Here is a 20,177-nt window from a genome sequence, read left to right as displayed (position 1 = left end):
GGTTGGACAGGGAAAAACATTTGGAGTACTATAGACTGCCAAAAGTTATAACAAATCAAGGAGAAAAGTGCAAAAAAAAAAACTGTCTGAGGAACAGTTTGTGTGTTTGTGGTTGACCAAACTGAACCAGGATTTCCAGGGCAAGAATTTTGACAAAATCCATGTTTGTTCTTATCATTTCCGGTCAGGTAGGTGAAATATTAGGCTGATATCTTAATTAATATTGCTCGTATGTATCTTTACTACCTATTAACTTTAGTCTGTCAAAATATTGCGCCCTTTCCTGCTAATTAAGTCCTTCTCTATATGATTTAGCAGTTTCCACACATTTTTTTTTCTCCATGGTTTAGATACCATAAATTAGCAGAACAACATATTCAGTAGTACATTAACTACGCAATAAGTGCTGTTGTTTACATACGAGTATGTCCAATATGGCCGCGCATCCGGGTAACTTAACAAATCGTGACATAAGTGCCAACCCTCTAGTGACAGACCTAGTTTTCACCAGATTTTTTTGGAATGAATTGTAGTGCTATATAAATATGATTTGAGTTGAACAAGTTTCTTTTCAGATTAACACATTACTTTAATACCAGACGGGAAACAAAGATATGCTTTAAACGTAATCCAAATAAATATTTTCAAGATAAAAGTAAAATATGTTAAGTTTGCAATATACAACCCAGTTATTTAATGTAGGGAATAACATGTTGCCTTTGTAAAATCACACTATGAAACTTTGTTATAAAGGAGCTCACAATCATCTTTTTGGGGTCCTTGGCAACAAAATAAAACCTTATTTAATGCTGTCAAACGATTAATCGTGAATAATCACATCCAAAATAAAAGTTTTCTTTACATAATATATGTGTGTATACTGTGTATATTTATGATGTATATAAATACACACACATACAGTATATATTTAGAAAATATTTACGTTTTCATATAATTGATATTCTATAAAATATTTTGAATATACAAACAACATTTTCTTAAATATATACATTTATACATTTATTAACACATGTATTATGTAAACAAAAACTTTTATTTTGGATACGATTAATCCTGATTAATCATTTGAAAGCCATACTTAAAATACTAATATGATCTATTCACTAAAAGAGTTCAGATGTTGTATTGAGTATTTACATGCAATGCATATTTATGTCCACGTTGTGGCAGTATTGTACACTAAAAAAATAAGCGGTTCAAATAAAAAAATTAGATATACCACAAACTTAATATACAAATTCAAATCAGTAGGCTATATTGAATAAATGAATGAATGAACAAATAATAAAATCAATCAATCACCCAATTTTCCCCACAGTTTAGCCCTGAATTTATGTACTTTTTTAGGCATTTTCTGTAATCATTTATTAGAATTTCTACATTTCTACATTTCCAGCTTTAATGTTTTTTTGTATAAAACAGACAAGTAATAAATAAAAAAAAAAAGTTCTATTCAATTTTACTGAAAAACGTCTCAATTTTTTCAGGTCTTGAAATATTAATTTTTAAAACATCACTCATAATGTCATGTATTGTAGCATACTTTCACAGAACATTTCTAGCGTACTTGTATACAAAATACCTGAAGCATCTTCAGAGTGAATAGTACACAAAAATACAATTCCAATTCTATTCTCATTCTCACATATTAAAGATACATGAGCTCCCTGTAAACATTTTCTCCTTCGCTGACACCTGTAACGATCTCCGTGTCAGACTGAAGAACTAAAAACACCAGATCCAGAGCTCTCCTCCAGGCTTCAGACTTCACTGTCACATTATCATACACACCAACCCCATCCATACCCCGTGATATGGCTTCTCCATCTGTATAGGGTCTCATCTGATGTGCAATAGCCGTCCAAGCCTCTGCTTTAGATCCCACCGACCCGCTGTTCAGCATCAAAGTGGAGACATAATCCATCCAGGCTTCAGCCATCAGCTCCAGAACCACAGTTTCCTGTGGGTTTTCCATCTCTGTCTGTTTAGATTGATTAAGCTGCTGGATGCACTGGAGTTCGGTGGTTCCTGCGCCACGCAGGACCTTCCTATCTACAAGTGCATGGTGCAACCGATGAGCGCAGCTCCAAAACTGATCCTCCAAGCTTTGTAGTTTAGCAGATACAGAGCTGCATAAGACCGCCGTGACCAGAGATGTGCTTGCAGTCACAATGCTGACCATGACTAAATCATTTTTTCCACTGAAATCTCTGCATGGACTGAGTGTAACTCCCCATCCCACGCAGCTCTCGTTAATCTGTGTGATGTACGAAACCGGGACGGCGCCTGTGCATGTGCTGAAATCTTTCAAAATGTTAGTTTTAACACCTTCGATAACCAAGACGTTTGCACCAAGGACTCGGTTTTTGAGTTTCACGCTAGCTGTGCCACTCACAAGCACAACATCTATACTGAATTCATGCAGTTTTCTTAATGCATCCTCAATCCAACGATCTTCCAGACTCATGCTTGACACGTAAGTACAATCTGTGACGTGCACAACATTCCCAGGCCTGTTGAAACCCACGTGCCGATACTTCTCGCACAAGTCGCCGTTCACCAAAGCGATATTTAATGAATGACCCTGAAGGTGTTGAACCACAGAGGCCTGTTCGACTGACAGCAATGTGACGAAGCCATGCAATACGTGTGATTTCTCCTCAGACAGGCCTGGAATGAGACACATGACCAGTTTTTGAATATCCAAAGATTTGTTTTGTGCATTTTTGTATTGCAACTTCCATGCTTTTAAAACTAAAAGCATGGAGGAGTCGCAACCGTGGTTGACGGCTTGCGCTATGCGAGTTATGTCATTCAGAACCGTTTGTGCGTTTTCAGTTTGTGCATCTTGTAAATTAAAGTGTCTGCTGTGTTTGAGTGTCAACCTGAGATTCTGAGAGAGTTTAACATCCATGCTTGTGTCCTGAATTTTAGATTTAAGAGCTGAGGTAGGTTTGTGTTCTTTTAGTTCTTCCACACTTACAGCTGATCGTTTGCATACCTCCAAACACACCTCTAGTCCTTTTCTCATGGCTGTTTTAATATCCAACACTGTTATTCCTCTGTTTAGACACTCTAATGCAACTCTACTCCAGACTCCAGCTAGAAACACCAGCGTGCCCGTCCCGGAGTGGAAGACCTTCTGCTGCGCCTGTACCGTCTCATGTAGCAGTTGTCCAACTGAGCCATCCAGGTCAATACGCTCAAGCAGACGCAAACTGGAGCTGACCAACACCGCATCCCCGGCGTCTTCATCCTGGATGAACTTGGGCCGTTTGTTGGGGCCTAGAAAACCACGTATGGTGGCAGCTAGGGCATCTAACTCCTGGAGTCCAATGTGGCGGCGCTGAGCAACAGTGGCACTTCCAGACATCTGTGGAAGAGGATAAATAAGATGCTGGTTAGTTAATATTTACAAATGTAATTTAGCTGTGTGTTCTGAGAAGAAAAAAAATCAATGCTAAATACAAATAATAAAATTAGGGGTCGATATTTGTTTTTCAGGGCCGACGCCGATACTTATTATTACAGATCAAGTAAACCGATAACCGGTATTTTAAACCTATAAATATGCTTGGTGTAAAAATTAAAATTCATGTCAAAAGGCTCTGACAAAAACTTTCTTTAAATGGTTTTAAATTATTTTTTTGGCAAAGCGGTTTTGAAAATGACAGATCAGTTGACCCATAAATAAAAGGCAATCAACCATGTAATAAAAATAATAAAATAAAGCTGAAATAAATTAATTAAAATTACCCAAGGTTTTTTCCCTTAGATAATGTAGTCCTTAATGTATTTTTGTATTAATTCACACATTTCTGTGTGAATTTTCATAATCCTTTATTAGACCTAATAAATTGTACTGTAATTTAAATGAATTTTTGCTATTAAAACTACAGATTATTACAGGTCAACCAGACTGATAACAGATACAGCGCCCTCCACTAATATTGACACCCTTGGTAAATATGAGCAAAGACGGCTATGAAAATAAATCTGCTTTGTTTATCTTTTTGATCTTACATTTAAAAAATTCACAGAATGCTAACCTTTCATTAAAGCAAAACAATTAAAAGTGGGGGGAAACAAATGTTGTGAAATAAATGTTTTTCTCCAATGCATTGGCATCCTTAGAAATTATAATGAGTAAAATATCTCTGAAGTATATTCCCATTCATATTTGCATTTATTTAGCACACTAGAATGACTAGGAGTATGATATTGTCTAGCCATGACTTCCTGTTTCACAGCATTATAAATATGAGGAGCACAAAGGCCAAATTCCCTTAATCATCCATCACAAGGAATAAAACCAAATAATATAGTTCTGATGTGCAGAACAAGATTGTTGAGCTTCACAAAATAGAAAGTGGCTGTAAGAAGAGAGCTAAAGCATTGAAAATCCCAATTTCCATCATTAGGACAATAATTAAGAATTCAAATTAAACTAAAGATGTTACAAATCTGCCTGGAAAAGGACGTGTGTCTATATCGTCCTAATGCATGGTGAAGAGGAGAGTTTAAGTGTCCAAAGATTCTCCAAGGATCACAGTAGGAGAACTGCAGAGATTAGTCGAGTCTTGGGGCCAAAAGACTAAAAAAAAACATTCAAACAGCCCCTACGTCACCACATGTTGTTTAGGAGGGTTTTAAGAAAAATCCTCCTTGCTCATCCAATAACAAACTCCAGCATATTCAGTTGTTAGACACAAATTGAATTTTAAATGGGAATGGCTTCTGTGGTCAGATGAAACTAAAAAAAAAGAGCTTTCTGGCAGCAAACACTCAAGATAGGTTTGGTACAAAAAGTACCCCATGCCCACGGTTAAATATACTGCTGGATCTTTAATGTTGTGGGCTTATTTTCCTGCCAGAGGTCCTGGACATCTTGTTCAGATACATGGCATCATGGATTCTAGCAAATACCAACAGATAAAAATGTAAACCTGACTGCATCTGTTAGAAGTTCTATAATGAGCTGTGGTTGGATCTTCCATCAGGACAGTGATCCAAATCAAACATCAAAATCAACACAAAAATGTGTCACTGAGCATAAAATGAAGCTTCTGCCATGGCCGTCCCAGTTGCCTAACCTCAACCCTATAGAAAATGCGTGAGGTGAACTGAAGAGAAGAAGCACCAGCATGGAGCTGGGAAACTGAAGGATCTGAAGAGTTTCTGTATGAAGGAATGGTCTCTGATCTCTTGTCAGGTGTTCTCCAAACTCTTCAGGCATTAAAGAAGAAAACACAGAGCTGTTATCTTGAATAAAGGACATTGCAATAATTGGGTGCCAATAATTGTGGTCAACATGAACTACAGAAAAACATTTATTTCATAAAGAGATTTTTCCCCGGCTTTCCATGGTTTTACTTAAATGATAGGTTAGAATATTGTGAATTTTTTGAATAAAAGATTAAAAGGATAAACAATGCAGATTTATTCTTACAGCCACCTTTGCTCATATTTACCAAGGGTGCCAATATTAGTGGAGGGCACTGTATTTTGAACTGATATATATGTTCTTTAAAAATTAAAATGCATGTCACAATTAAGAAAAACAAAGGCTCTGACAAAAAAACTTTCTTTAAATGCTTTTAAATGACTTTAGCGGCAAATTGGTTTTGAAAACAACCAATATGGATAACCATAAAAATCTTTAATATCAGCGCCAATAATCAGTCGACCCCTAAATAAAATGCAATTAACCATATACATTTTTTTTTTTAATGTTTAACATTAACACTTTAATCTGACATTGAGAAAATGTAGTCAAGTCGCATTAATATAGCACTTTATACAATTCAGATTTTTTTCTTATAAACAAAAAGAATAAAATAAACAGGAAAGTCAGTTTTTAAGTTTCAAAATTCGTTGAAGTGCTATTTTTAAGCTCAATGTACACATTTTTGTGTTCTCATCCGTCAGTGTCAGCGCAGTAAGATCAATAATATGTCTTTGAGGCCCTATTTAATATTTAATAAATAGATGGATGATGTGGATGCTGCCACACACTTTTCCCACAGATTGTTGCATTTAGTTTAAATGCATGAAGTATGCATAAATTAAGTTGGCAAAGGCATCAAATGCTCTTATATTAGATAAAAACGAGTAAACCGACTCTCTGTATGAGATAACAGTCGAGCTTATGCAGTCTTATTAGCAAATTAGCTTCTTTTATAATTTATGCGGGCAAAACAAAACTCACAAAATTCAAACCGTCTGGGTGTCATTGGGATCAAATGTCAAGTCAAATTCGAGTCGTATGTACTAACTCTAGCGTATACAATGTCTAAAACAAACCGAAGCTACAAACCTTGACCGCTGAGCTGCATTGTGCTGCTGGGTCCACATTCTGAAGTGCGCATGCGCGCTGGATTACCAGAGGCTTGCTGCAGGCTCGTTGCTAAGTGACGGACGCCAAACGAACCAAACCGTCAATAACATCTAACATATCCCGCCCGCTCATGTTTGATTGGTAGAATACCTACTAGAAAGAGAGGCGACACCTGCTATTGGATCAATCTGCTGTCAATCATTCGGAAGCCACGCCCGTCCAAACGCGCTCAAGGAAACCAACGACATTGACAGCATTTCCTACTGTTGTTTACTAACATTTCACGCAAGCTGCAAAGCTGTAGTTTGATTCTGCTTAAACTTTTGAGATGGTAAGTACAGATTAAGTTACTTTTAAAACTTTGTGAATGAATTCACGTTAGCAGAAACTAAATAAGAGTTTTTACGGTGTTTGTTAGGCTAAGCTGTTAGCTTGTAGGCGTTATTGTTATGGAAACCAGCAGAGACAGTCATTAGCTTCATTTGTTGAGATAAAAGGCCAAAAACAATACGCTTCTTTAATTTATACAATGGATAAACACTTTTATTGAGGTAAACATAGACACTTATTCTTTGTTCTTTACAGTAAATGCGCTTGCTTGAGTCTAATTAATTAACTGGAGTTTTGTAAATCTACGTATGTGATTATGAAACTAATCCAGCTCGTAAAATCTCTCAGCAAATACAGATTAACCTGTGAATAATTTATGTAAACATGCGATTTAATTAAGTAAACTTTGTTTATCCTCGCAGAAGAAAGAGGCATTGTTGCAGGAGCAAAATAGCACAAGAATAATATTTTTAGTTTAGTTCATAATCTAAATTTGAGATTTTTATGTAATTATTTGAAACAAAACTCAATAAACAGTAAGAATATGAAGGACCAAAATCTGCAGAAAATAAATATAAATAATAGGAAAATAAATAAAGAAATAAATGACTTGATAAAACAAATACAATTCATATTAACATTTTTTGTATTACTTTTCACCTTATTTTCTGTTTATTTTAAACTTTATTTTTATTCTTTACTTTATGTTTATTTATGCATACATTTATTCTTGTATTTATGTATTCCCAAATGTACGTATTTCAATAATTACTAATTTATACATTTGTACATTTAGTTATTTTTTACTTTTCTGTGTGCAGCATGGAAATGAGGGAGGTGGTGCTTGAGTAGCTCCAGTGCATTGAGAGCTCATACAGAAGCATTTATAAAACATACAGTATAAGAAAACCATGCTACAACACCCCCTGGTGGAAGCATGGCTGAATCGCTCTTTCTGTTTTTTTTTTTTCAAGGCTTCCAGCTTCAGGAAACCCAGTGCCACCACGAACCAGCGGAAGAGAGCAGGCCCCAAACCAGAACTGACGGAAGAACAGAGGCAGGAGATCAAAGAGGCGTTCGATCTGTTTGACACAGACGGGTCTGGAAACATAGATGTAAAGGAACTGAAGGTAAAAAGCCTTTGAGACCTGGAGCCCTAATGTTATATTAGACAAAGGCCTGGACAGCATCTAAACTTAACCTAGGAATGACCTAATCTTAAAATCCCATCTGAGTGACTAATTCTCTGTACCTACTGGTAGCTAATGAATTTGCCATGACCCTAAGGTTATAAGTATAAGCAGTAACTATCATTAACAAGGATTTTATTACTTTAAATAGACTGTTATTATATTTTTAATACAAATGAGAATAATGTATTAACCAAAATTACACACACACACACACACATATATATATATATATATGTGTGTGTGTGTGTGTGTGTGTGTGTGTGTGTAATTTTCTCATTTATTCTCATTTGTTATTCTCATAAAATCAAGCAAATGATATATGAACAAACCATTGTTTATTTGCCTGTAGTGTTTTGCCTAGAGAGTTAAAGTAATAGTTCACCCAAAAATGAAAATTCTGTAATTAATTACTCTCCCTTGTGTTGTTTCAAACTCATAAGACCTTCGTTTATCTTCAGAACACAAATTAAGATATTTTTGATGAAATCCAAGAGCTTTTTACCGGTTGGACACCGACAAAAACAAGACCATAACAAAACAAAAACTTGTTTTGAATGACAAAAACTATGATGAAAATTTATTAACATTTTCAGCGACAAATAAAAACGAGACAAAAATGTTAGTGAGGTTAGTGAGTGTAACACAGCCTATTGATCTATCCGGCAGGACATAAGTTGGCATACTTTTGCTGCCCGTCTCATAAAGTGTTAAAAAAATTAAACAATTAAAAATGTCAATATATGGGAGTAAGAGAAGAGCAGACATATGGATAAATTTGATGAGGAAAAAGAGAACTCAATTAGGTTCGGTTTTCTGAGCACAGACACCGAAGCAGCATCTCTCACACAGCACACGAGTACTCTTTTGCATCGCATGAAAGGCAAAATGCGCGCAAAATGATATCGAATTGTCCATTTTGAACAGTATTCGTGTAAACACACATTCGGTTACGTCTTAGGTAAATGTAAATAGTTGGGAGAATATCAGATGTGCATTAAAGGAGAACTCGACTTCCAGAACATCAATTTACAAATAATTCACTAACCTCCTTCTCATCCACAATGTTCATGTCTTTCTGTCTTCAGTCGTAAAAGAAATTATGTTTTTTTGAGGAAAACATTTCAGCATTTTTCCCCATATAATGGACTGCTGTGGTGCCCCGATTTTGAACTTCCAAAATGCAGTTTAAATGCAGCTTCAAACGATCCCAAATGCAGTTGTAAATGAGCCCAGCCGAGGAAGAAGGGTTATCCAGCGAAACGATCGGTTATTTAAATTTTAAAAAATCCCTTGCTGTTCCTTCTCTGTGTATTCTGCTTCATGACAGTTCGGGTATGTCGAAAAATTCCAACTGTATTTTCTCCCTCAACTTCAAAATCATTTCAAAATCATCCTACTTCACTGCAGAAGTTTCGACCCAGGCTTTGCAAAGTGAACATGCAAAAAAGATCAAACACCCTTAACAAAAAAGCGATATAGGGCGATTTTGAAGTTGAGGGAGAACATGAGATGGGAGTTTTTCGACATACCCTAACTGTCATGAACAGGAACAAAAACAGTCCAGGCAGAGTAAGACAAGACGAGCATTTGGCATTAAAAAGTATATAAACTGTATTATTTTTATTAAAATAACAATCGTTACGCTACATAAGACCTTGGCTGGGATTGTTTACAACCGCATTTGGGATTGTTTGAAGCCGCATTTAAACTGCATTTTGGAAGTTCAAAATCGGGGCACCTCATCAGTCCATTATATTGGGAAAAATGCAGAAATGTTTTCCTCAAAAAACATAATTTCTTCACGACTGAAGAAAGAAAGACATGAACATCTTGGATGACAAGGGGGTGAGTACATTATTTGTAAATTGTTGTTCTGGAAGTGGACTTCTCCTTTAATACACTGCATCCATGCATTTGGTTTTAAAGGGACAGCAGCCTAATTTAGTTGCTATTGTCTATCCCTTTAAAGGTTTAAACATGTTAATAATGTGAATCCATTCAAATATGTGTCCAAAGACACTGGTATCAGAGTAATGGTACTAACAGAGTAATTGACTTGTTGCCATAGGTTGCTATGCGAGCTCTGGGGTTTGAGCCGAAGAAAGAAGAGATTAAAAAGATGATTGCTGATATTGATAAAGAAGGATCAGGTGTAATCAGCTTCAATGATTTCCTTTCTATGATGACACAGAAAATGGTAAGTCTGCCAACTGAATGATGACACAACCAATCGAACAACTATCTAGCCACTGTCACGAACCTAAGATGTTTGCATGGAAAATTACATCAATAAAATATCAAAAAAGAAATGTATCTAGATTATAAGGAATTTTCTGTCAAGTGGTGTTATTAAACAGCAAGACTAACCATTTTATAAAGTATTTTTGGTAACACTTTACAATAAGTTGTCATTTGTAAACATTGGTTAATGGATTAACCAATGAAGAACAATGAAGAATATATTTATTACACTATTTACTTATCTTTGTTAATGTTAGTTAATAAAAATAGTCGTTTATTGTTCATGTTAGTCCATAGTGCATTAACTAATGTTAACAAACATAACTTGTGATTGTAATAATGCATTAGTAAATGCTGAAATTAAGATTAATAAATGCAGTAGAAGTATCGTCCATTTTTAGTTAATGTTAACTAATGTAATTAACTAATGTTAACTAATCAACCTCATTGTAAAGTGTTACCATATTCTTTATTTGTAAAGTATTCAATATATTATCCAAAAATAATCTTAACTACATGGTTATGTAATATATAAAATGTTCATCTGTTTAAATTGCTGGCAAAAATTAAAATCAAATATATTACTCATACTGAAATTTTGGTTATACTGTATATATAAGGAAAATAATAATGACATTAACAGGTAATAAACAATAAAATAACTCAATGTTGTTTCAGTAAAAAAAAAAAAAAAAAATGTTGCAGAATTCACAGATTTTGAAATGGTGAAAAAAATAGTGCCTTGTCAGTTATTTTTTATGAAGAATCTGAAATTTGGTTACGTTCAAAATAAAAACAGAAAGCAATCAAATAAAATGAAATGCCTAGTATTTATAAATTACTTAAAGCAATAATAGATTTAATAGATAAATAGTGTTTACCACTATAGCCAAATGTTTATTTGTAATAAACAAATAGCCAAATGTTTATTTGTTTAAATTCCCAGCAAAAATAAAAGTTTTGACGCTGTATATAAAGTTACTCAAACTGTGATTGTGGTCATAATGTCCACTCCCACACTGAGTTTAGCTGTGTCATTTATTTTTCACAACAGAGTGAGAAGGACTCGAAAGAAGAAATCCTGAAGGCTTTCAGGCTATTCGATGACGACTGCACCGGCAAAATCTCTTTCAAAAATCTCAAGCGGGTGGCGAAAGAGCTCGGGGAGAACCTCACGGACGAGGAGTTACAGGTGCGTCTGGTTCCAGATGTGGGGAAATACGCAGAAAGAGGACGTTCCTGTGTGTAAAACCTCACAGACGAATCTGTCTCTCCTAAGAAACTGGCTGGTTAGTCAGTGGGTAGTGGATGACATAAGATCAGATAAGATCCCTCATCACGGAGCAACAGCTGACACCGTTAGGAAACACTGCACTATAACAACATGTTTTTGACTATTGTTTCGTAACATCATTGTGTCTCGGGTTTTTTTTTTTTGGAACAGGAAATGATCGACGAGGCCGACAGAGACGGTGACGGAGAGATTAATGAGCAGGAGTTTCTACGGATAATGAAAAAGACCAGTCTGTACTAAATCCCTCCTTCATGAAAGCTATTATATCTATAAGCCTCTTAAAGAACTTAGTGTTGTTTTGTGTTGCCTTCTTTTCTTTTTTTACAAGGTTGTAAAAACGTTTTAATCTATACATATTTTGTACAGTATTAAATAAAAATGTATTTGCATTTGTGTGGTCTGTCTCCAGAAGTGTACACAATATTTACGAATATATAAAAATGTAGGATATCCTTTTGAGTTTCGAGGCTTAAAGTGGAAATCGCCAAGTGTTTGCCCATAAAAAAATATACTCTTCTTGGTCTTCAGCAACTTTTTTCTAATAAAATCACATAAACAGCATTCATATAAAACTCAAATAAAATATTTTGCATATAGGGAATATCCTTTTTACACTAGAAAGTACTGAGCCAAATAATGTTAAAATAATACTTAAAAAAAAAACAGGAGTGTATATGATAATAAATCCATGCAGTACCCATTGTGACTTATAGAGGGTAATCTTACGAGATTTTGCTCATATTTACGATTGTTATTATTTTTTTTAAAATTAATTAATGTATTGCTTTCAAATTTTAAAAGAACATTGCGGGCTGATAGATAGACAGATAGACAGACAGATAGATAGATAGATAGATAGATAGATAGATAGATAAATTTTCAGCCAGCGATTGACAACATCCGTTAAAAACCAAATATAACACGAGTTGACTGTGATATTTGCATTTTAGTTTAAGATGAAATAAAGGTCAAATCGAGAGTGAGTGTTGAACTGGGAAACACCTCGACATGCGTTGGATTTTTTAACTTTCCCACGAATACACTAAAACCAGAAAAACTGACATTTTAAGAAGTCGTTAAAAAAAGGGTTTGTTAAAGTGCTCATCCGCCCATGCAGTAATACAAATTCTGTCATCGTCTATTCACCCTCATGTTGTTCTAAACCTGTGTGCATTCATTTCTGCTAAACATGAAATAAGATTATTTCTATATGTTGTTAACCAAACAGTTTCAATTCCCATTTTTTTGTCCATGCCATGGAAGTCAATGGGAACCGAAACAGTTCAGTTACTAACATTCTTTACAAAATCTTTTGTTCCAAAAGGTGAATGAATTATCACTGATTTTTCATTTAAAGTCTGAGTTAAGGTAGGATTTAAATGTAAATACTGAAGCTGTCAAATCGATTAATTGTGATTAATTGCATCCAAAATAAATGTTTGTGTTTACATAATATATGTGTGTGTACTGTGTCAGTTTCTATGTATATATAAATACACACACATACACACAGTACACACCAGTGGGGTGCAGTGCTGTTCTGTAATGAGAAGTAAAAGTCCTCACATCTTTTTTTTTTTTTTTTTTTTTTTTTGCTCATGTCCCAGTTATATTTTCTTGGTTAAAAATTACTTACACTACCAGAATAAAAATCTATATTGTACTTTCTCATTAACAATGTAAATAACAGGCTATTATATTTATTAAAACCAAGTATAAATCTCATCAGTTTAATGTTTTTAAGCATTTTACATTTATTCTAAAAATAATAATTCAAGGCAGTAACAATTTAAACAATATATTTTATTTAAACAATTATTTATTTAATTATAAAATGATGTTAAGCTGTTCTATTTCATAATAAACTTATTTTTGGATCGACAGTCATCAGAGCTCGGTAAACACTGGTCACAGATGCGCAGATGTAGGCCTACCTTTAATTTCAACGAGCTGATTGCATACTTAAAAAAAAAAAAAGAAGATTATGTTTTCAGGCCATCTGAAGTCTTATTATGATGTAACAAAGTGGTGATATCTAAGTGTGTGAGTTGCTTACTTGAGTCATTCCACAAAACCGGTAGGATTTGGACTTACACATTTTTAGATTTTTTATTAAAATGTATTACTTTTCTGAACACCCCACAACATTAATGACATATTTAACTTCCAGAAAAACATATTTTCCCATCTCAGGCATCAAATCCCTATTATTATTGGTCATTATTTTAAGATATGGGCACTATTAGTCTTCAGCCTCGTTACAGACACTATGGGAGCTCGCTGAATATGATTATAAAAAGTATTTGTAATGAAATCAACATTTTCCCATTAATCAGATGTCCCTCACACTAATTAAATATTTGCAAATATAAAAGTTACATAAAATCTCACACTTTTGCTATACTAAAGCCTGAAATTGAACTTTTTGTGAAAGCAAACCTCATCATTTTTGATCAAAGAAGCAGCTTGACTTCAGAATTTAAAATAAAGTCAGTATTCTTATGATATTCTTATGAGTTCAACAAACATTCAATTATTTTTTCATAAACTTAAAAAATAATTTAAAAAAATGTAGGTGTGATGGGGTTGAGACTAGGGTAACGGGGGTTGAAGAGACAAATACATCTTAACATATAAATAGTTGTTTTTTAAAGCTTTAACATGGACATTACTACATTCAACATACATGTGGTATAAGACTCTTGATCAAATGTAATAATTCATTTAAATGACTAGATATAACATCTCACAACCCCGTTATAATCAAATAAGTAACAGGGTTCAGTGTGATGGGTTTGTGATTTTTTGCTCTAAATGGCTAATGCTCTAAATGTAGTTAAAAACAGGTGAGCACATTACATGCATGACATTAAGAAAACGTATATTGTTAAAATATCAAAGATCATTTTCACAAGTAATAGTTTTCTATCTTTATTTGATGTAACGGGGTTGAGTTGTTAAGTTTGACAATCACAATATCACAATATTAATACGCACTGCCTCCTCTAACATGACTTTTCCCCATTCATTCTCAATTACCCCCCACCAAACTCACTGCATGCTTTAGGAGGTTTGTTAAAACTCAATGGACTTAGGGAAGGCAAGAGTGATGCAGTCTGCCGCTGTAATTTTACCTGATGATGTCGCTTTTGAACAATGTTTCTTTAGTAAAACAGATTTTAAAGTCATATTTTGTAATATTTGCATTGTTTTATTTTTGTACTATGAATTTTTATTTTGACACTGCCTCCCTTGCCTCCTCGAAGGAAATGGCCCTGGTACACACACATACATTATGTAAACACAATATGTATTTTGGATGCGTTTAATTGCGATTAATCAATTTGCTTTTCTAGTTATATATTTAGATGTATATTTTTCAGAAAATGTCAAACGAACCTGCATGTGCATGTGTGAAAAATTTGCTGTAAAGTTTAAAGAAGTTCACTTCCAGAACAAAAATTTACAGATAATTTACTCACCCCCTTGTCATCCTACACTGTAAAAAATAAAAAACACAATTTGTTGAGTCAGCTTAAAATAATGTTACCCTGCTGCCTTAAAATAAGTTTAGTTAACTTGAAATGTTAAGTTGTACTAAGTAACAACTTAGATATTTGTGTTTGCTAAACTTAACAGATGGGTAAGCAACCCAGCTGCCTTAAAATTTTAAGTTGACTCAACTCAAATATCTAAGTTGTCACTTAGTATAATTTAACAGTTAAATTTTAAGGCAGCCAGGTTACAAATTATTTTAAGTTGACACAACAAATTGTTTTTTACAGTGTAAATGTTCGAGTCTTTCTTTCTTCAGTCAATAAGAAATTATGTTCCTTGAGGAAAACATTTCAGGTATTTTCTCCATATAGTGGACTTCAATGGTGCCCCCAAGTTTGAACTTCCAAAATGTAGTTTAAATGCAGTTTCAAATGGTTCTAAATGATCCCAGCCAAGGAAGAAGGGTCTTATCTAGTAAAACAATATGTCATTTTTTTAAACAAACTGACAATTTATATACTTTCTAACCTCAAATGCTTGTTTTGTCTCGTCTCTGTGATGCGCACGCGTGGTCTGTGTAATCCGGGACAATACAGTTAGGATATGTCGAAAAACTCCCATCTCGTTTTCGTCTTCAATGTCAAAATCGTCCTTTCACTATTTTACCATTTTTTTGTAAAGGGTGTTTGATCTTTTTGCATGTTCACTTTGCAAAGACTGGGTCGGAACTTCTGCAGCGATGTAGGAAGATTTTGATGGGGAAGAAAACGAGATGGGAGTTTTTTGACATACCCTAACTGTCTTGTACGTATTGAACTGGAAAAAAAGTTTATGCAGACTTAGACAAGACAAGCGTTGTAGGTTAAAAAGTATATAAATTGTCAGTTTGTTTACAAAATGACCGATTGTTTTTGCTAGATAAGACTCTTCTTCCTCGGCTGGGATCGTTTAGAGCCATTTGAAGCTGCATTTAAACTACATTTTGGAAATTCAAACTTGGAGGCACCATAGAAGTCCATTATATGGAGATAATTCCTGAATGTTTGTCCTCAAGAAACATAATTCCTTATCAACTGAAGAAAGAAAGACACAAACATTTAGGATGACAAGGGGGTAAGTAAATTATCTGTACATTTTTGTTCTGGAAGTGAACTTCTCTTTTAAGGTGCTTATGTTGTTTGTAGATTTGTGACCACTTTCCTTAATAAACCATATAATTTGAGGTAGTGTGATTTAATGTGATTTTATCTAAATGTTAACCCTAAAAAATGAGCAGTGGGAGAAAATACAACCAATTATGCTATCTGTAAATATTAACATGCAAATTCTATAGTGGGGTTGGTGATCATGACGACGTCCAAAATCTGTTTCAAACAAACTGTAGAGATTGTGTGCAAATATGTCACGTTTGTGTCCGTTTGAAGGTGGGGGAAGAACCGAATCCAGTAATGACAAACTGACAGGACTAAGAAAGAGACTGAGAGGAATGTAGACATGCAAAGTATATGTTGGGTTAAGCCTGGCTCACACTGCAAGATTTTTAAAATCCTAACCGATTATGAAATCTGGTTGCAGCACACACATAAGGAGAATCTTTGCAGATTATCTTCCCTGAAATCTTAAACATGCACACACTACAAGATTTGAAAACTGTGGCGCATCACACACTACAAGATATTATTAAGACTCCCATGCTGGCGGGAGCGCCTCATGTGATCTTATGCAACAGATCGTCATTTCAGCAACTATGTTTACATATGTTAGCTGGCTTGCTAGCAGCTTTATGCACTCACCTGGTATGTTCAAAACTGAGAAGATTTCACTCCAGAACTTTCCTTACTCCGTGCGGTTGTGGTATGTTTTCAACATATTATACAGACAGTGTTACTGCAAAAACATAAGCTGTTTCCTCCATCTCCACTATCTAATGGACCGTAGAGCAGCTGTTTTGCGGTCGCGCATTGGCTGTTGTGAAAGTACTGAAGTAAACATAGCCGTGATCATCCCGACTTAAAATCCTGAATATCAAACATGTTTGATATGACTGGGGCGGCCCCGATTTGTGTGAGAGCAGATCGGGAGATGCAAGATTCGATCTGTGAACGTCTCACATTACCAGATAATCCGTGCCGAACATCGGGACCGATCCAGGTGCTCGACAAGATTTTTGCTCCGATTCTCGGGAGGGGAAAATCGGGGTAAAATCGGGCTAAAAATCCTGTAGTGTGAGCCCGGTTTTAGGGTGTGTGGCTAAACAGTCAAATACACACAAAAAAGGGAACCCCAAAATGTAGTTTAAATGCGGCTTCAAAGAGCTCTAAACGATCCCAGCCTAGGAAGAAGGGTCTTATCTAGTGAAACGATCGGTCATTGTTTTCGAAACACAACAATTTGTATACTTTTTAAGCACAAAAGCTCATGTAGCACAGGCTCTGGGATGCACGTTCTTGAACGATTCCTTCATTTTGAACGAATCTTTAATGTGACTTGGGAAGAACGTGTCGTCTCGGGGAGTGACTCGTTCAGTCGCGCATGCGCAACATGCTATTAGGTTCTGTGCTGGAATTAGTTCACCTGTTTCGAGTCTTCGGGTTTTTCGACTCATTCATTCATCTTATGGGGCTGTCACATGATGCTGATTTTGCTAAAATGAACGAAATGTCTCAAAAAAAAAAAATTGTCCATTTTGCTGAATGAGACTCAAAGGTCAGAGTCGGTAAAATGATCCGAACTTCCCATCACTATTACGAATCACGTCTTCGAATCACCACAATCGAATCTACCGTCTGTACTCCGGCTCAAAATAAAAATCTTATTTTCTCCTACAGCTTCAGAATCGTCCGACATCGTTGTACCTTTTTCTTTGTAAACAGCGTTTGACTTACTTGCACTTTCTTAGTCTTTGCGCATTCGCTTTGTAAACACTGGGTCTGTAGTTCCAGCGTTTGAAGGTCATCCTGTAGTTCCACTTATGTCCACGTGACCTTCCGACGTGATTCAATAGTATGTAAACGCGCATCCCAGAGCCTGTGCTACACGAGCTTTTGTGCTTAAAAAGTAAACACATTTTTATTTTCCGAAAAAAATGACCGATCGTTCCGCTAGATAAGACCCTTCTTCCTCGGCTGGGATTGTTTAGAGCCCTTTGAAGCTGCATTTACACTACATTTTGGAAGTTCAAAATCAGGGCACCAATGAAGTCCATTATATGGAGAAAAATCCTGAAATGCTTTCCTTAAAAAAACATAATTTCTTTACGACTGAAGACAGAAAGACATAAACATGTTGGATGACAAGGGGGTGAGTAAATTATTTGTGAATTGTTCTGGAAGTGGAGTACTCCTTTAAGACTTGTGTGGCTTAATATAATGTAAATGATGTCTCTTACTAAAATATGTAGTAGAAAACCCATGAAAGATTTACGTCAGTTAAAAAAATCCACATTGTTTTATACATATTTTGGACTATGGGGGCGCCGTTATTTTAGTGATGTGAAATGGTTGCACTCAGTGAGCTACTGCCGCTACCTGTTGCTATTTTTATCGAAGCACAACTCGGAAAATACTGATAAAATGCCACACTGTGTGGCTTTTAGTTGTAATTTTCAGTCGAAAGAGAACAAGAGAAGCGATGTAAGTCTTCGCTGCTTTCCTAGAGATAAGAAGAGGAGAAAAGAATGGGAAGATGCTTGTGAAAGAAACTTCCTAAAGACCCTAAAGATTTCTAAAGCTTTGTTCTCTCCACTTTAGTCCTGATGCCTTTGAGGCTTTTAGTTGACCACAGCTACTGAAAGAGCTTACAAATGGCAGAGACAAGAAACGCTAGATGCCATCCTGACAGGATGTAAAGCCACCTGTAAGCTCTTTCAGTAGCTGTGCTCATCATAACAGTATATTATTTACCGAGTTGTGTTGTGGTACAAAATACCAAGAGGTAGCACCAGTAGCTCACAGAGTGCAACCATTCGACATCACCGAAATAATGATGCCACCATAGTTCAAACTATGTACAAAACAACATGGATTTTTTAAATAATGTAAATCTTTCATGGGTTTTCTACTACTTAAGCCATACAAGTCTCAATACCCGTTGTTCCCCTAATCAAACAACAAAAGAAAAAGAGAAAATCAGTACTTGACAGAATCATATTTTGTAATAAAATCAGTATGTATTTCATCCATACAGTGTTTACATTTGATTACTTTATTAAATTTCTGTAGTATTCGTAGTATTCTTAGTCATTTGTTTCTTTGAGCTTAAGAACGTTTTATTTATATTAGTTGCTAATGATATTTAATAGTGATATTTTTGCCATATCACCCATAGATCATTATAAGATATTAAAAAATCACTTTATTTAACAACAATAGATGTCTATGGTGTGTCTGTTTAGATGTTAAACTCGTTCAAAGGCCTGTGAGAGCAGAAACTTTAAAGACCATCATACCACCAGTATGACTCAACCTCTGTTATAGAAATGAATGATTGCTTAATGAAATGACTGAACGCAAACCCTGATGACTAAGGTATCAGTAAAAGTGATTTTGCTCTTTCTGTCTAAAAGTGAAGCCGCAAAGACTCACTGCACTACCCGACCCCTAATACAGGCCGACAAATCTTCACCGCGACCAACTAAAGTGAGATTTTCCAGAAGCCAAAAATAATTTAAAAGTGCATAAACAGGATTTCAGTCACAGTTATTTTTCCAGGCCGTCAAAGGCGTCGGCGGATCTGCTTGCATCAAGGTGAAAGTTTGTTTACAAGTTTCAGACACTAAAAATTCTAAATGGAAAGTAGGAAACGGTAACGCAATTTGCGTCAAGGTGCCAAAATTTCGTCGCTGCCTCCGTATCTGAAGGTCGGATTGCACGACTGATGGGCGTTTGATAACAGGCCGGAATGGGTCCATCTATAACCTTTTTTAGTGCAACGGATGTTTTAATCCACTTTAACTGCTTATTAACGGATTGAACGTTTTCTCTTCAAACTATATGAATCACAAACAAGAAAACAGCAACAGATTGATGTACTTTTACTGTAACCAGAACTAAAACAGTATGTCAGGAATGTATTTGTTCCCAAAATTGTGAAATAGTACATTTGTTTCACAATTTTGAATCATTTAAATGAATCATCACAACTTTCAAACAAAACCTAGAAATCTATTCATACCCTGTACATTTACCAAAATGGTACCATGTACCAAAAAATACTGAAACTGAACACTTATTCTTTATTGTACATTACCAAGACAAAAAAAAAA

At 35.2% G+C, this 20,177-nt stretch overlaps 2 protein-coding genes across 3 annotated transcripts in view; one reads left to right on the top strand and one right to left on the bottom strand.

The window, feature by feature from the left end:
• Positions 1-1,080: 1,080 nt before the first annotated feature.
• Positions 1,081-20,177, bottom strand: part of bbs12 (Bardet-Biedl syndrome 12) — a 20,399-nt gene continuing 1,302 nt past the window's right edge. Inside the window, exons 1-2 of one of the 2 annotated variants that reach the window (XM_051127194.1) lie at positions 6,338-6,380; positions 1,081-3,394 (exon numbers count right to left, since the gene is read on the bottom strand). In XM_051127194.1, coding sequence (XP_050983151.1) covers positions 1,670-3,394 — 1,725 coding nt within the window. In that variant the 5' untranslated portion in view covers positions 6,338-6,380 and the 3' untranslated portion in view covers positions 1,081-1,669. Of the gene's footprint in view, positions 3,395-6,337; positions 6,381-20,177 lie in introns of those variants that run through there. The other variant, XM_051127193.1, reaches the window with a different exon arrangement.
• cetn4 (centrin 4) lies at positions 6,558-12,871 on the top strand. Its single transcript, XM_051127210.1, has 5 exons — positions 6,558-6,689; positions 7,663-7,818; positions 9,950-10,078; positions 11,177-11,314; positions 11,567-12,871. Exons 1-5 carry the CDS (start codon positions 6,687-6,689, stop codon positions 11,654-11,656), a joined length of 516 nt encoding a protein of 171 aa, XP_050983167.1. The 5' UTR covers positions 6,558-6,686; the 3' UTR covers positions 11,657-12,871.

The sequence above is a fragment of the Labeo rohita genome, chromosome 14 (genome assembly GCF_022985175.1).
Source record: "Labeo rohita strain BAU-BD-2019 chromosome 14, IGBB_LRoh.1.0, whole genome shotgun sequence".
In the NCBI taxonomy this organism is placed as follows: Eukaryota; Metazoa; Chordata; class Actinopteri; order Cypriniformes; family Cyprinidae; genus Labeo; species Labeo rohita.
The sequence above is the reverse complement of the archived record's forward strand: the minus strand, read 5'-3'. Positions and strand labels throughout refer to the sequence as shown.

Coding starts and splice junctions, on each gene's coding strand:
- cetn4 (XM_051127210.1), top strand. Junction 10,079..11,176: donor CTATGATGACACAGAAAATG/GTAAGTCTGCCA, acceptor TTTTCACAACAG/AGTGAGAAGGACTCGAAAGA. Junction 11,315..11,566: donor TCACGGACGAGGAGTTACAG/GTGCGTCTGGTT, acceptor TTTTTGGAACAG/GAAATGATCGACGAGGCCGA.